Here is a 17,497-nt window from a genome sequence, read left to right as displayed (position 1 = left end):
TATTCTAAATAGGTTCTAATATTCTTAGGCTATTCTAGGTACTAGGGGCACTTTATATACCTATACTAAAAAAGATTATAGGCTTAATATAGCCTACTATAAGGTTAGTAGGGTTAAGAAGACTAGCTAGCCCTCTATAAGGGAGGTCTATAAGGTAAAGAGTAAATATATTATTAACCTATTCTTAACTTATTATACTAATATATATAGACTTCTATATAAAGATTATATATAATTACTAGAATACTCCTTACTATAAGTTATTTAGAATATATTTAAAACTTATTACTAACTTATTTTATAGAAGTTCTCTAAGCCTAGCTAGTAGCTACTATAGGCCCCCTTATAAATACTAATACCCTCCTAAATATAATTTAGAAGAAGACTTATACTAGCTATAATAGTAATAAGGTATAGCCTATAAGAACCTATTAAAAACACGTTACTAACTTATTATAGCTTAACTTTATTACTATATCTACCTTACTAAGGATTTAAGGTTATTAGGTTCCTTATACTATCTATACTTATAATTATCCTAGCTATAGTAAGTTATTTATAATATATTATTAACCTATTCCTAATATATTTTAAGACTATTACTTTAATACTAGTATAGACCTTGCTAATTCCTACTAGAATACTACCTAGTTCTACTTATAGTATGCTTTTGTAGAGCCTAGGGAGGATAGGGAGGATAGAGAAGATACTAGAGAGGGGGAGGGAGATAATAATAGTAATAAGTAGGAATATATTAAGAATATATTAAGAATAGGTTCTAATAAATAATATATAATAGTATATAACCTAAAGGGGTAGTAGTAATTATTAAAATAAACTCTCTACTCTTCTCTTTTTTTTTTTCTATCTACTAAAAGTAAAGTACTATTTACTTTTATAGGGTCCTTTAATAGTATATAACTTTTTCTTTTTACTTTTATAGGTATTATAAAGCTCTAGTAGTCCCTTAGATTAAAGAAGAATCTAGTATTTATAGGTATCTAGCTATAATATATTATTAATATATTCTAAATATATTTTAAGAGACTAGACTTATATCTCCTTTTTACTACTTTTGCTAAATATTATTTATAGTGTAAAGGAGAGCAACTATTTGCTTCTCTTCTTTACTCTCTACTTCCTCTTTAGCCTCTACTCTAGCTACTACTTCTTATTATAGACTAGCTATCTTAGAGGGTTCTTAAACCTTAGAGGAGGCACTTAGTATAGTCTACTCTACTAGTAGAGAATATATTATTAATATATTTAGAATATATTCTTAAGTATTTACTATTAAGCTCCTATAGAAGATCCTTACTTCTATAATACCTTATATTATAATTCTACTATAGTTTACTAGGGCTATTTAAACCTTAGGATAATACCTCTTAAGGTAGTAGATAAGATTACCTCTATTAGAGAAGTAACACTAAAATAGTTATTAATATATTATAAATATATTCTAACTTATATATATATATACTTTACAAAGTTCCTATACCCCTAATCTAGCCTAAATAGCCTAGTAGAAAAGCTTACTAAGAAATACTATACACCCTTTATTTAGGTAGGATATTATAGGAGAGAATACCCTAGTATTAGATAGAAGTAACTTAAGCTTAATATATTGCTAGTATAAATCCTACTTAGTATTAGAACAAGTTTATAACGTGTTCCTAACGTATTCTATTATATACTAACTTTAAAAGATCTTTATAGACTATATTAACTAGTTATATCTAATAATATTAAGAAAGATAGATAGTAAAATAGTATTAAACTCTTAAATATAAAAAGTTCTTATAGAGTGTAAGAAGAAAGAAGAAGAAAGAGAAGAAGAAAGAATATATATTTATCTACTTATATATACTTATATAATAGACTAGAATATATTAAGAACTAGTTAGGAACTAGTTACTATATTTATAAACTAACCCTACCTTATATAAAAAGTAGCTATCTCTTTCTTAAGTTTAAACTATACCTTTTATAATTTAAATAGTGCCTTTTTCTATATAAGTTCTTCCTTATTTACCTCTAGCTTTTCTTTTCTTTCCTTTAGAGCCTAATTACTAAGAAGAGCCTTTTATTATAAAGTTTATAGTTATAGACTAATAATAAGTTAGGAATATATTATAAACGTATTTTGCAAAGCATACCTTTAGGTTACTATTAGTAGAGGAGAAGAGCCTAGTAGTAGAGAAGATAGAAAAGGGGCTAGTAAACTTCTTTCTAATACTACTCTACTACTTGCCCTCTAGCTTTAGGCTTTTAAGCGTGCTCTTTTATTTCTTATTAGGACTAAGATATATCTAGTTAAATTAGATATAGCAAGACTTGCTTTATTATTATCTAGAGTGTTATTATTATTATAGGACGTGTTCTAAATATATTCTAAATATGTTTTAATTAGCAAATATATATAACGCTAGCGTAAGACTTACTTTCTCCCCTCTAAAGCTTTTTAAGGTACCTTTGCTTAAGCCTATTAGGAGTTCTATAGTTATAGTATATTCTAAACTTGCTCTAGGCTTTAAACTCTTTTATATCCTATAGATCTATCTAGTATACACTATATAATATTACTTAAATAATTCTAATAGGTTAAGAATAGGTTATAAACTTACTTCTAAGTGGCCTTAAGAATACTTACATGCTTACTAGTTTTATATCCTTTCTAGCCTACTTGCTTAGCTATATTTAAATAAGATTCTAGTTTTTCCTATACCTCTTTTAATATTTTACTATAGTATTATATAATCCTAGTAGTAATTACTAGGTTTTTCTTATAGATTACCTAGTTTTAGGTATCTTTAGAGGGTTTGTGTTCTAATTATATAAGAACAAGTTAGGAATATATTTAGAATAGGTTTAGAATATATTTACTTACGTAAGAGGAGGTTAGTAAGCTAAAAGTATTCCTCTGCTATTAATACCTGTAGTAATTTACTTAGATATAAAGAGGTAGTATTATCTAGCTCTCTTTTATATGCTTTATAAATACTTCTTTATAGATATACTTAACAAAATCTTATACAAGATTAAAGTTGCTAGCACTAGTTACGCTTATAGGGATTAATTAACTAGAGATAGTGCCTAAGTCCTAGAAATAAGTTAGAAACACGTTATAAATAGGTTATAGTGCGCTATAAAACTTGCCTATTATCTACTTATTATATATATTAATAGTAGTCCTATAGAATCCCTATAAGTAAATATACCTCTATAACACTTATCTTTTTATAAGTGCTTTACACTTCTAAAAGAAGTTAGTAATAGTAACTTAATATATCTTAGTTATATCCTTATCTATAATAATTTAGCTAAGTATAATAACTATAATATATTAGAAATATATTATAAACCTATTCTTAATACGTACGCTTCTTTTCCTATAGGTAGAAGATTACTATTAGAATCTCTACCTATGCCCTATATAACCTCTTATATAATATATCTATCTAGAACATATCTTAATCTAATAGAATTAATACCTACTCTTTAAAAAGGTAAATAATTAAGTTACTTAAGCTTAATATAAAGATTTACTATATATACGCCTGTAGTAACGTGTTAGCAATATATTCTAAACCTATTCTCTTACACCACGTATAGTTTTAGGATCCTAATACTTTATCCTCTACTTATAGTATACTCCTCTAAGGCTACTTTTAAATAGGAACTATAGAAGCTTTTTACGCTTTATAATACGTAAGATTTTATCTTTATTTATAAAGCTAATATATATTTCTTTAATAGAATAGAAACCTTTAAGTTAGAGATAGGTTTAGAGCTAGGTTAAGTTTAGGAACTAGGCTATAATAAGTTAGGAATATATTTATAATAGGTTATAAACAACTTATATTATATAAGCTATAGAGTAAGCATAGGCTATAATACCTTTACTACTTCCTTAATATTACTATTAGATAGTGTTAAGGGAGGAGGAGGTATATATATATATACTAAAAGAAATAATAGTAAAAAAAGGTATTACTACTATATCTATTAGTATAATTACTTAGAAGGTAACTTTATATAGGATTTTAAATAGAGATCCTTGCCCTTATAGATAATTAATGCCTAGAATATATTAGGAACGTGTTAGGAATAGGTTATAATATGCCTACCACACTTCTTTATCTAGCTTAACTATAGCTTAACTATAGAATATAAAGCAGGACTACTAGAAAGATTTAATATCTCCCTAGTTAGAAGACCTTATAGATATATAGAGTCTACCTCTAGTAGTACCTAACTAAAATAATATTTTTTCCTAGTAGTAGATATTAGGCTATAGTTCTAATAGCTAATATATAGTTAAGCCTGTTCTATAATTTACTAACTTATTATTAATATATTTTAAATATATTTAAGTTTTACTCCCTACCTAATTTACTATAGTCCTTATTATAGGATAATAAGACACCTAGTAGTCTTTATAAATCCTTAAAGAGAAGCGCTTAATAAGGCTATAATAATAGCTTCTTATTTATAGTTCTCTTTATAGAATTTTCTTAGGTACTACACTTTTTAAGGTTTAGATCTAATTATATAATATATTATTAATAATATAATAAGAATATATTTATAACATATTCTTAAGATACTTACACGCTTTTACCCTAGAGTATTAGTATTTATACTAGCTTGCTAGCTAGCTATTAAAGAATAGTAAAGTTATAGGCCTATTAAGATAGATAGACTAGCAGGAATATTGTACCTACTAGAATTAGAATAATTTAAGAATATATTCTTAACGTGTTACCTATATAGCCTATATAAGCACCTCTTCTCTTATTAGATAAGAGCTATCTTTATATTACTAAACTAGTATTATATACCTATACCCTTAGCTATATAATTAAGGGTATACTAGGAGAATAGCTATATACTTAATAATTACTAGTATAAGTAGTAGTCCTTAACTATTACTATAAGTAAGGTATATATTATACCCCTATAACGTGTTACTAACCTATTCTAAACTTATTCTATTTACTTTTACTTACTTCCTTAATACTACTACTACTATCCTCCTCTAGCACTTTATATAGTTACTTAAATTTATCTCTAATATTACTATCTAGTTTAGATATATTATCTAGTACTACTATACTAAACTCTAGTATAGTATTTAGGAACGCCTATATATTATTAAGAATAGGTTTAGAATATATTTAAAAAAGATAGTAATAAAAACTATATTTACTTGCTTAAATTACTCTAATTTATACTTAACTATAGGCTAGTTTATATAACTATAAAAATTTGCCGCTATAACGTGGACTTGAACCTACAGGGATATTCTAACCACTCAGAGTAAAGCCCAAGTCGCCCGACGCTAAACCCATGGTCATATGACATGCCACCACGGTTTCTTCACTGTCCATGCAATGTGAAACCAAGGCAACTCCTCTCATCTGAAGGCGTGCGACCTAGTGCCAGCTCGGTAGTCTTGTAAGCTCTGCTGTACCGGTACTGGTAGCGCTTATTGTGGCACAGCTGGCCTGGCACGTCACCTGACACCCACTGCCACCACTTGAGTTGCTTCGCACTGCCTGGGAAGCACTCCTTCGTGGAGGCATTGTTACGCAGCGATGACGCCCCCAGGCCGCTCGATTCAGGCATCAGGTTGGATAGTGAGACTTGGTGCTGTGCCTCAGACTGACAGCCTTCTCTTCAATGCTGTCCTTGCCACACTGGTGTCCAGGGTTTTCCAATGCAAGCGAGGTTGGTGTGCACATCATCATGGAACAGTGAGAATGCACTTGCGATAACAGTAATGTCAAGGATGGTTTCTTGTATTAACGAACTACAATACTTGAATGTGGTGGACATTCCGATGAATCCAGTCATTACCCATCTCTGCAGAACGCCCTGTAGATTCACATCCATCTTCTTCCGCCCATAGCTACCACTCGAATCGCGAGCCAGAACGCCTCATTGAAAACTCGTTTCCAAAATCTCTGGCTTTCGGTCCTCCAAATCCAACATCATCTGCCCAAACAATCCATTCGCCCATGAGAACCACTGCCTGGTCCAGTTGGTCTCGTTGAAGCTGTTGACGCTCTCGTGAATCAAACCCAAGCCCGCTGTACTGCTCACAAGCTGAGAGAGCTCGTGGACAATCTCGTCATTATCGTCCGTGGTCAGGATGCGCACAATCGAGGCCATGGGCCACGCCATTCCGGGACCTATGTGGGGGCCGCCGATGGCGCTGAGGACAGGGCCGCGCATAAAGTATGGGTTATCAGCACTCAGAATGAGCGAGCGCGTGTTGGCATAAGTCTCTGGATTGACGGGATAGCGGAAGAAGGGAGCGGATAAAAGACCGGGGATATTGGCATCGTCCATGATGTTTCTGGAGCCATATCCGTCAACCTCAAAGGCATAGATGTTGCCATACTTGATATGATGCACCGTGCCATGCGTCTCAATAGCATCGCGCAAGCTTGAGGAAAAATCACACATTTTTTGTGAAAGCTGTGCTGAATTACCATCGTTGAGTTGGCCCATGATTTCGGCAGTGGTTGACAGATAGGAACTGAACATCATGTTGGAAGGAATGTAGAGCTGGTAAAGGGTAGCGTCATCGCTAGGTCGGAAACCGCTCCTGATGAGTCCAGTGCCATTGGCTGTTGGGTTCCCCAGCCCATCGTTGGCGAAGGTCTCAGTGGCACGTGTGGTGTATCGAGTAAAAGTATACGGACTGGTGAGGACAGCGCCATCAGGGCCATAGGTCGGGAGTCTCATGTCTTCCGCCACCTTGAGGACAGCCTCGACTGCTTCGACCCAGTGGAACTTGCCGAAGAACTCGGCGTCGCCCGTGGCGTCATAGTAGTCGGTGGAGATCTGCAAGAAGGCGGCGAGAGAGTCGAGTTCGTATTTGCACTCGAATACGGAGTCGTTGGAGTAAGTTGGAAAAACCGTGTCCTGGCTTGCAGCTTCATTGATGGCTATTCCGATTCCGCTCTCTACAGGCGGTTGGAAAGAGTTGCAGTACGGTGACGTGAGGAGGTATCGGGCCTGAAGGTTGATGACACCGCGATACAGACTGGCAATCGAATCTGGTTCGCTGCTGGCGTTGAGCAGAGGCAGGTAGCTTTGCAATTGGTTGGACGAGTCGCGTAGCCACATTGCATCGATGTCTCCCGTGATGATGAAGGTCAGCTCTTCGTCTGCATTGTCTGCTGCAACTCCCTTCCATTTGATCGCAGTGTCGAGAGTGTTTGGATACGCATTCTGAAACAGGCGGTAGAGATCGGGGTCGCGAATGACACTTTCCATGCGTTTGACTGTATCTTCCAGAGCCGGGGACTTGAATGTGCGGCACTCTTCCGTTGGTCGCTGGTACGCAAGCTTGTATTTGCCGGAGCTCAGAGGCTCATGAATCTCTTTAGCATAACCTATGTAGGCTGGACATTGTGCTGTGGCCAACAGCGGTATACTGTACAGCGCACCTAGTAACTTGAGATACTGCATTTCTATGGCGAGGAGGAATGTGGATAGGGCAGGGAAGTTGGTCCACGATGCAGACAGATATGTATTCGTCAAGATGGGCCGAAGGTCATGAACTAGCGTTATGAGAAGCACAATTGCGGAGATGAGCAGCATGGTAAGTTCCCATACAGCTAATTGGCCCTTCACCTGCGCGTTTGCCATACCCCGCTCGACAGTCCCATGGGCATGCGCGAGTGCTGGGTAGCTGATGTAACGTTCTGTGAAGTAGTTCGGCCCAAGAGGTTAAACAGTGGCCAACAACGTCATTGTACGTACCCAGTTATCCGACTTGGTCACTACTACGGGGGGTCTGCCGTCTTTCGGTTGGTGAAAGTAAAAAATTGGAGTTGGTCAAGTGATGTGGAGTGCAGATCGGTAATCCTTCAAGTGATGCGAAAGAGGGATGCTAAGCTTCCATGAGTTGCAGGGAGGTGACCAGGTTTGTAGGTGAACAGTAGATCTTGTGTACTATCATGCGCAGAATGGCAAGATCAATGTCTGTTTGAGCTTGCAGAGCTGAACAGAGATAGTAGACGTATACACAGAGATAGTAGACGTATACAGATGCGCATTTACAAAGTATACAAATGATTGCTTGGAGATGGTAGAGTAGTGAACGGGCAAGTTTCAGTCAAGAGAAGCTCCAACGGGTCCCGCAAGAGGCTTAGTGCATCGGCATATATTTATACCGACCCTTGGAGCTGTGGTTCTCTTCCCTTCTCTCCTCTCCATAGATACTACGCCGTTCTGACCTCTATATTCGAACCTGATCAACAGACGCGATCATCGGTAGAAATCCAATGGCTGCGCGGAGACGGAACCCGATGTTCAAGTTGGATTGTACGGATAGTATGCGCAGACGAATCAAAGCAAGTTGTCCTGATCTGTCCCTCGATACCGGTACCCCAACGGTGCTTCTCATGGCCACGCCCAGACCGGTCATATTGCAAGGGACTGGTACAAGCATCATGCCAGTTGCCATCAGATACATAGACTAGGACAGATAGATCTTTACTCCAAATACCTAGTCATAGACGATTCCAGCGTGCTGACTGTAGCGAACATAGAGTACTCTATCTACAGTTCCAGCAGTCTCATTCTAAACGCCCACGATACCAACTGGCTCACCATCAAGGGCCGGCAAACTTTCATCCCATATTCGGTCCTACTAGGCAGACTGTTCAGACCGTCAGCTAAGCATGGACTACTGGATGTTGGTGGTCGAGTAGGTCTGCTAAGAGTCATCTCCCGGTCCTGAGGTCTTTCGCATGAGCCTGAGGCTTTTCCGCTCGTTGCCAGATTCAGCGACTTGGTTCAATGAGAAGCTAAAGACAAGAACGACCCTAGTCCGTTCCGTCCGGTGTCGATCATCCTTTGGTCAATACCGTCCCACCTGGATATTCACAGTACTCGAACGACAACACTTCGGAACTTGGATTTTCATCCCACATTAAGCAAAGCAATGTTATCTGGACAGGTCATCAACCTCATGTGGCTTACCAGCTGAGAATTGATTGCCATTGCTACTCCTCTTATTGTGGACATTTATTGAAAATGGTCGAAACGGTCAGTCGCCACAACTGGCTTTTGATTCGGAGAGTACAAACCCTTGCAAACACCTTCGTTTCTGCCATGTGTAGGAAAAGGCTGACTGTTTAGAAAACATGGGAAATTTGCAGATGAACGCTGCCTCATCACGTAGGTCGCCCACCCAAATGTTGGCATGGCTCTTCAGGTCGACGCCAATGACGTCACCACCGCTCTGTGGTATACGACCGTTTTCGAGCGCATCGCTGCTGTCTCGCAGGGTCTTTCCATCTTTGCGTTATGGCCTTGCGATACGAATCGGCCGTGGGCAGGCGCTCGGGGTTGGTAGGTGCCATGACCTAGAAGTTCTTCGATCTTCTTTGAGAACGGTTTCTTCTGCCGCTGACCCTTGTACCACGCATCTCCATGTCGAGACATGTGCGACCTCCATCCTCCATGCCGCTTCTTTGGTTTTCGTCATCAATCATCAGTACAGGTTAGAAGGCCTGTCCTTTGTCGGCGTCTTCACCCATACGTCGTAGTGCTGTTGCTGTTATCACAGTCAGATCGTCGTTTGTGACTCTGACAGAGCAATATTCCTTACGTTGCACTGATAGGAGCGTGGGCCATGTTTTGATTGGGATTGCCTCGGCGATGCTGGTGGGCAAAATTCGGCAGCTTGTTCCAGTTTCGCTCCCTGACCTCTCGCATATACGCATCTTGTTCAGGACTGCGAGCATTGTAACTCGACTGATCTTCTATATCGCCTCCGTAGAAGCGCATTACTGGTTTCGTTAGACCCACGCACAACTAGACAGCAAAGGCCCTGCCCTCTTCCGATGGCACACGCGTAGGGGAATCGTCTTACCTGCAAAGCCACAGATGACAAGCGCACCAGATCCGAGGATGACGAGAAAAATGATCAAGGCTGGGGCGATGGTAAAGCCCATGTTGTCCCTCTTTTGAAGATGGGTGATGATGGAACCCATGTCATCCCTTCTTGGAAGATACATGGCGGGGGCGTTGCGGGTTGGACGGTAGTGAGATGGAAGTTTGGTATGTGGTGGTGGTGGTGGCACAGAACGAGAACCTCCAGGCCAGCGTATTTGATCGAGGTGGCCGGTTGACAGCGGCGTGAATAGAATTTCCGGTGAGCGAGCGAGTGTGGCGCGGGACTTCCGGGACTCAGGCTGGCAGTGAGCGTACCGTCGTAAGATGGACGGGCTACGGGCGATGGCGGATCGAATATCGACCGTGGGTGGAGGTTGACCCAGGGCTTGGATCGCAGATTGCAGGGCACCGATTTCTCATCAATCAGGGAGCAGAGACTTGGAGAAAGCAGCCGGTGTGCAAAGGGAGATGCCTTGGATCTTAATACGATCAACGGCTCTGCCAGTTCGCCCTTGTTTTCCCACCGACAAGCCCGCAGCATCTGACAGCTCGTAACATGGCCCAATCGGGAATTGGCAGCACACGCCATGTGCATGGCCATTGGCTGGCAGGAGAGGATCACGTGTTTTTCGTCTCACAGGGACCCCGCTTTTGTCCGGATTGCCATCCCCTCTTGGCCTCTGAGGCACACGTAACCTTTGCGACCGCAATCCTCCAAGGCGCTGCGGCTGACTACCAAGTATACCACGCCCCGGCCCCATTCGGCGTGGCTATGCTCTCCTCTTCTTCCTCCTCCTCTCCTCCTCCTCCTCTCCTCGCTGGCCAGCCCGCTCGCAAAACAAACAAAACCAGGCTTCTGCCAACCCGCTCTCTCCACACACAGCTTACCCTACTCTACCCTTTGACACCACTCTTTTCGGCCTTGGTGTGCTGGCGATGAAACACTTGTCAGGCGGAAATCAATACCACGGCTCTATCCGTCTTGCGACGAGGGTTGGCAAGGCGGATTTGTACTGCCAGAGCGGGTGATGCGTCTGACTAAGCCTCGATTACGCGTCGTGCTTCCCGCGGAGTCGGCGACGGAGGGCTTGCCGTCGGTCGATCAGTACAGACTGTCGAGTGGAACGAGTGTTTCGGATGGAAATAGACAAAACTCAACATCCTTTCCCTACTAGTACCCTACTACCACCACCACCACCACCACCACCAACTTACTGTGTACGCATGCACGAGATGTGAAATATCCACATGCTCGTTGTCATCAATCACGGTAGGGCGGCCGCAAAATCTCGCTGCCTCCGATGTGTCCTCCAATCTCCGATTTCACCCCAAATCTCTCCAATCTGCCAGAAAGGCACGTCGCTGCTACTCTAAACACAAGCTCGGCTAGAAGATGATGTCATTGGAGCACGTGAGCAGACGGGAAGAGCATGGATTGCAGAAAGCGATACTCACTATACAAGTCAACAAGTGACCGTCATCTTGGCAACTCTTTGACATGCTTTCATCTCATGATGGTTGTGATCAGGGTGGGCAAGTCACAAAACACAGTAGAAAAAGCACATTCTCCTCGATTGGTGCCAGTCTTCAGCCCTTCTACGTAGCTTGCTCGCGATGACCATTACACCCATCCAGCCAACGCTGGAGACTGCGAGGCCTTCTCTGCGTAGCCTAGTTTAATGGCATCGCTTTCTGCTTGGGCACAACGGCTGGTAACGTGGAGGTGGTGAGTTGCAACGTGAAGATATTGCAAGCCCAATCATGGTCAAGAAGATGGTAGAATGGCATTGTGGTTGCTGGGCCGATGCATTCTTTCCCTCCAACAGGGCCAGGATGCTTTTACGTACAAGCCGCCCCCCTTCAGATGCAGGTGTTTCCGTCGAGATGGAAGGCAACCGTCATTCAGCAACACAGCCACAAGCGGCTGCTGTCCACACCCTTTCAAGACTATAGATGGCGATGCATTTGGAAAAATAAACAGTTTGCTTTGTAATTTCGATCCGGCCATCAAAGATATCAGCGATCCGATTAACAATTTTGGTAATTGCTGTGGCTTCGTGCAATTTCCTGATATGGACTGTGCTTGATAATGGACTGTGCTTGATAAAAGCCTACCAGAGCGGATAATGAAACGACATGGTAGAATAGTAGCAGCCACGTTCTGATAGCAGTGGCATAATTGAGGCAAATCCTGGTTACCGTGTCCTTTCAGTGCCCCACGAGTCCTTCACCTGTGACATACCCCAGCAAACTGAGTTGTTTCCTGCGGAAGTGAATCATCGAGCAAACGAAATGCCTGTGCTTTCGACTTTTCAGGCCGGAACCTCATGAATTTCTCCAAGTCCTCAATCTGATTCGCAAAGGCGATGGTGAATAGGTCGATTGAACAAGGCTTTTTTTTGGATGCCGATATGTTCTCGCATCTTCAAAGGACCTTTCTAGTGGTTACTTTGGGGCAGATGGTCAGAAGTGTGAGTATGTCAACAAGGGTACCGGTACCTACATATGGTGCCTATGCCATGGCTCCTCACATACCTAGCGGAGCGTCTAGAGGATGTTTTGCACATTGTAGAAGCAGGAAGATGTGCTCAGATTGAGGCATCAAATATTCGGCGCTTGTACATTGCCAAGGTTAATCATTCATCAACTGTGACAAGGTAATACTCTCTGTCTGGCCCTGGTGGCAGTGGTTTGGCTTACCTAGTTTAGGACCCTGAGTTTTGTGTTCGGCAATTGAAATAGAGCCGATCATGACGTTTGAGCGTGCCGGCTATGCGACAGACACAGAGACACGGACAGGCGCATAAGCGTCATGTTGTTCGGATGTAATTCTATTCTTCGTGACAGTTTGGCGGTTTCTCTGGAACCATCTTGGACTGTCCCCTTGAGCATCTGATCGTTCACAACACAGCCGTTCAAGCGGTTGCGCCCTCTGTTCATACGCGCGCATTCCCACAATACTTCCCTGTGAGGTCTACCTACCGTAAAGCCTCACAATGGACGCATTACCCTCTTCCTACCGCCTCCTTGCCGCTCTCCCTACACACATAACATTGCTGCGGCCACTACCTGCGCAGTTACGCGCACTACGCACATTACCGCCACAATGGCGCTTCACAAACACACGAGCCATCAGCACGTCGGCGCCAAAGATCGACCGCTCCAAGTCCAAGCTGTTCAAAGATGCCGACGAAGCAGTCGCGGACATACAGCCGGGTTCCACCATTCTGAGCGCAGGCTTTGGGCTCTGCGGTGTTGCAGAAACGCTGATTCAGGCGATGAAGAAGCGTGGGCCCAAGTCGCTGCATTCGCTGACGGCGGTGTCGAACAATGCCGGTATCGAGGATGTTGGGGGGTTGGCGCATTTAACCAAGAATGGACAGGTTGAGAAACTCATCATCTCGTTCCTCGGGAATAACAAGGCGCTGGAGAAACAGTACCTTTCTGGTGGTATCGAGATTGAGCTTTGTCCGCAGGGTACGCTGGCTGAGAGGTTAAGGGCTGCTGGAGCTGGTATTCCGGCATTTTATACGCCAACGGCAGTGGACACGTTGGTGGCGGAAGGCAAGGTGCCGGCGAGGTTCAATGGCGAGGGGAAGGCTGTCGGATATGGGAAGAAAAGGGAAGTGAGGGAGTTTGGGGGGAAGAGGTATCTGATGGAGGAGGCGTTGAATGGCGATGTTGCGATTGTCAGGGCGGCAAGAGTGGACGAAGCGGGCAACTGTGTGTTTAGGTGAGTCTTGGAATTTCTTCTCTTGAACCAACGGCTGCATATTGTTTTCAGAGCCAAGAAGAAGGTTGTGAAATGCTGACATGGAGGCGAACAGATACACCACCAAAGCCTTTGGGCCCATAATGGCAAAAGCAGCTCGTCTCACCATCGTCGAAGCAGAGGAGATAGTACCCATAGGCACCTTTGACGCAGACGACATCGACCTCCCCGGCATCTTCGTTGACCGCATCGTCCCCTCCACAGTCCCCAAGAACATTGAGATTAAGAAACTCCGCAAAGAAGAAGCCGCTTCCACCACCTCGCCCACCGCATCTTCGGAAAACATGTCCAGCCGCGAACGCATAGCCCGCCGCGCAGCCAAAGAGTTGAAACACGGCTACTACTGCAACCTAGGCGTCGGCATTCCCACTCTCAGTGCCTCGTTCGTCCCTCCAACCACCAAAGTATGGCTTCAGTCGGAAAACGGCATCCTAGGCATGGGACCCTACCCGACCGAATCCGAGCTCGACGCCGACATCATCAACGCCGGCAAAGAGACGGTGACACTCCTGCCGGGCGCAAGCACCTTTGACAGCTCCGAATCCTTTGGCATGATCCGCGGCGGCCACGTCGACGTCAGTATCCTCGGTGCGCTCCAAGTCAGCGCCGCCGGCGATCTCGCAAACTACATGGTCCCCGGCAAGGTCTTCAAGGGCATGGGTGGCGCCATGGATCTCGTGTCCAACCCCGAAGCTACCAAAGTCGTTGTTGCGACCGAGCACACGGCCAAGGACGGTAGCAGCAAGATTGTACAAGAGTGCGGGTTGCCGCTGACGGGGGCGCGTTGTGTGAGCACGATCATCACCGACCTTTGCGTCTTCGAGGTGAATCGGAAGAGGGGTGGGCTGACGCTGACGGAGGTGGCGCCGGGCGTGGATGTACAGATGGTGAAGGAGAAGACTGATGCAGCGTTTGAGGTTGCGCCGGATTTGAAGACTATGGATTAGTCGTATGCATTGACGGTTGGGTTGTGCCGTGAAGCGGCAGAATGGGTGAAAGCGAATGACGAAGAAGAAGATGATGAGGATCATGTCGTTTTCCCATGGATTGTCATTCGTAGCGCCTGTCATTACACGCGGCGAGTGTGCTGTAAATACGTTGATATATGCCGTTTCTAGCTTTCAACCAAGTCCACGATGGTCTGTAAACGGCTATGTTGGCTTGCAAAAACATGCTGAACATTCACCTTGGTATCGGACCGATACCTACAGCATGGACGCTTGTAAATATGTCGTTGAGTTCATGTCGTGACCAAGTCTTGCCTGAGTCATCACAGCTGCTCATCCCCTAACGGTGATCTGATCATTATAGGCATTGTGCAGAATGAACACATGCAACCGTACCTAGGTACCGTGCGTACTCCAAAAGAAACCGCAACACCCAGAACCTCGCCAACCAGCCAAGCATAACCCAGACCAGGACATCAAGAAAGCTTCGCCATGCTTGGTCCGCCACTCGCTCCATCCCCTCCCTGCCCGCAAAAAGCTTGTCGGATAGGTACGGTGACAAGGACGACTAACCGCACCCGAACAACATCATGCTACCTACATAACATACCCACCTCCCACATGTATTGTCCTAACCACACACCGCATCACAACCTATCATCCCCAATTCTCACATTCACATCGGCATAACCCACCGCACCGCATCCTACACACCACCATTCTCTCACCCTCGGTGCCAAATCTACACCCGCTGCGCAGTCACGGTTGCTAAGCACAGGCAACAAGCAACAAGCTCCACACTGACGCTTGCAGCGCTGCCGATCATGAGCGGCCCAATGCAGATGCAGCAGGCGACGGCGCGGTGTGTAGCTGTTGTAGCCAATGGGAAGATGGAATGGAGGTTGGGTCTGCCGTGCAACCCCGTGGGGTGGACGGAGATGGCGGGATTAGGTTCTGGATGGGAAGGGTTTGGGTCGGGTCTCGGGTAGGTATCGGTAGGCTTTTTAATGCGAGGGGGCGTGCTTATCTTGAGTGATGATGCGTCTTGGTGGGATTTGGTTCTTGGGTTTTAGATTCGAAAAGGGATCCGGTACGGGGACTTTAGATACAAGAGACTTGTGGTACGAAATCTTCTTGGTTTTGTTTGAAAGGAGAGTTGAGATAGTGCAATGGACGACAAGATGGATGATGAGAAACTTGAGCAGACGGGTGGCTGTGAGGTGGGAGAGGTGGGAGTGCACGATGCCGATGGGAAGATGACGCGTGGTGTGCTGCTGAAGATGGATGTACGGTATGTTTACGATCCTGTTGCGTACTACGCAGTCTTTCAATCGTTATACGGTATTGACCATGGCAGGATTTTGCCCGTCCTCGCGCTGTTGTTCTTGTGCTCCTTTATCGACCGCACGAATGTCGGGAATGCCAAAATCCTCGGACTGCAAAGGGACATTCATATCAACGACCATCAGTACGCGATTGGACTGTGTGTGTTTTATGCAACATATATCGCCAGGTACGTTGGAATCAACAAGATCAAAGCGCGTCTAGTGATTGACACTGTGATAGTGAGCTTCCGTCCAACCTCGTGCTCAAGAGGGTATCGCCCAAGATCTGGCTTCCCTTGCTCACAACCGTTTGGGGCATCCTGACCATGTGTCTCGGATTCGTAAAAAACTTTGCATCTTTCGCCACCGTCCGCGCACTCCTCGGGGTAGCAGAGGGTGGCCTCTTGCCGGGCATGGTTCTCTACCTCTCCCAATTCTACCGTAGAGACGAGCTAGCTCTTCGCATCGGCATCTTCTATACAGCTGCATCCCTATCAGGTGCTTTTGGCGGTCTGCTGGCACGCGGCCTCAATGCTATAGGCCCAGCAGGCGGTCTACAAGGCTGGTCCTTTATATTCGTTATTGAGGGACTCCTCACAGTCCTCATCGGCCTCGCATCCGCCCTCCTCCTCCCCAACTCCATCGAATCCTCCCGCTTCCTCACCACGTCCGAGAAAACCGATGCACGGCGCCGCCTAGGAGAATCCAGCGCCGAGCAGGAACGCTTCGACTGGGCCGAAGTAAAACGCGGCATCCTAAACCTCCAAGTCTGGCTCACTGCGCTCGCTTACTTCTCCATCCTCTGCGGCCTCTATTCCTTCGGCCTTTTCCTCCCCACCATCGTCAACAACGGCTTCGCCAAGGATCCCAACCAAGCCCAGTTATGGACCGTCATCCCCTACGCCGTCGCCGCCTTCTTCACCGTCATCACCGCACTCCTATCTGACCGCCTTGCTCTCCGCGGTCCCGTCATGCTGTGCACACTGCCCGTCGCCATTGTCGGCTACGCGGTAATCAGCCAGTCCACCAACCCCAAAGTCCAATACAGCATGACATTTCTCATGGCCACGGGCATGTACTCCACCGTACCCTGTATTCTCTCCTGGAACAGCAACAACAGCGCTGGCCATTACAAGCGCGCGACCACCAGTGCGCTGCAGTTGGCGATTGCCAATGCCGGCGGGTTCGTCGCCAGTTTTGTCTATCAGAAGAAAGAAGCCCCGCATTTTCATCCTAGTCATCGTATCATGTTGGGTCTGCTCTGTGCCGCTTGGATCTTGTAAGTTTTTTCTCGCGTCAAGTCAACACGGGCTTGCTAATGTGCATGGTAGGGTCGCGGCGAATGTGGCATGGGTGAGCAAGATTAACAGGGACAAGGCGAGGGGGAAGTATGCGGCTTGGCAGGGGAAAGGCGATGATCGGGATCCAGAGTTTAAAATGGTGTTGTAGAGGAGTGCGTATAAGGGGCTGTGAATTTCTCACGAGTTGTCTTCATTGTCTTTTTGAGTACATGTTGGATTCTCTCAAAGTGA

At 44.4% G+C, this 17,497-nt stretch overlaps 4 protein-coding genes across 4 annotated transcripts; 2 read left to right on the top strand and 2 right to left on the bottom strand.

Annotated features, from left to right (window-relative positions):
- Positions 1 to 5,439: 5,439 nt before the first annotated feature.
- On the bottom strand, positions 5,440 to 7,721 carry IAQ61_005316 (uncharacterized protein; the record flags this gene model as incomplete). Its single annotated transcript, XM_003837615.2, has 2 exons — positions 5,955 to 7,721; positions 5,440 to 5,675 (listed from the first exon to the last, which is right to left on the bottom strand). Coding segments are annotated over exons 1-2 (1,947 nt in total), but the record flags the coding sequence as incomplete, so codon positions are not given.
- Positions 7,722 to 9,555: 1,834 nt separating this feature from the next.
- On the bottom strand, positions 9,556 to 10,043 carry IAQ61_005315 (uncharacterized protein; the record flags this gene model as incomplete). Its single annotated transcript, XM_066096747.1, has 3 exons — positions 9,556 to 9,580; positions 9,635 to 9,815; positions 9,899 to 10,043. The coding sequence occupies 3 exons, from the start codon at positions 10,041 to 10,043 to the stop codon at positions 9,556 to 9,558; spliced, it is 351 nt and encodes a 116-aa protein (XP_065953442.1).
- Positions 10,044 to 10,434: 391 nt separating this feature from the next.
- On the top strand, positions 10,435 to 15,005 carry IAQ61_005314 (uncharacterized protein). Its single transcript, XM_003837617.2, has 3 exons — positions 10,435 to 12,578; positions 12,631 to 13,654; positions 13,749 to 15,005. The coding sequence occupies exons 2-3, from the start codon at positions 12,918 to 12,920 to the stop codon at positions 14,638 to 14,640; spliced, it is 1,629 nt and encodes a 542-aa protein (XP_003837665.2). The 5' UTR covers positions 10,435 to 12,578; positions 12,631 to 12,917; the 3' UTR covers positions 14,641 to 15,005.
- Positions 15,006 to 15,809: 804 nt separating this feature from the next.
- Positions 15,810 to 17,414, top strand: IAQ61_005313 (uncharacterized protein; the record flags this gene model as incomplete). Its single annotated transcript, XM_066096746.1, has 4 exons — positions 15,810 to 15,931; positions 15,998 to 16,153; positions 16,207 to 17,244; positions 17,297 to 17,414. 4 exons carry the CDS (start codon positions 15,810 to 15,812, stop codon positions 17,412 to 17,414), a joined length of 1,434 nt encoding a protein of 477 aa, XP_065953441.1.
- Positions 17,415 to 17,497: the final 83 nt, after the last annotated feature.

This window comes from Plenodomus lingam (genome assembly GCF_022343315.1).
Source record: "Plenodomus lingam strain CAN1 chromosome Unknown contig_21, whole genome shotgun sequence".
Lineage (NCBI taxonomy): Eukaryota > Fungi > Ascomycota > Dothideomycetes > Pleosporales > Leptosphaeriaceae > Plenodomus > Plenodomus lingam.
The sequence above is the reverse complement of the archived record's forward strand: the minus strand, read 5'-3'. Positions and strand labels throughout refer to the sequence as shown.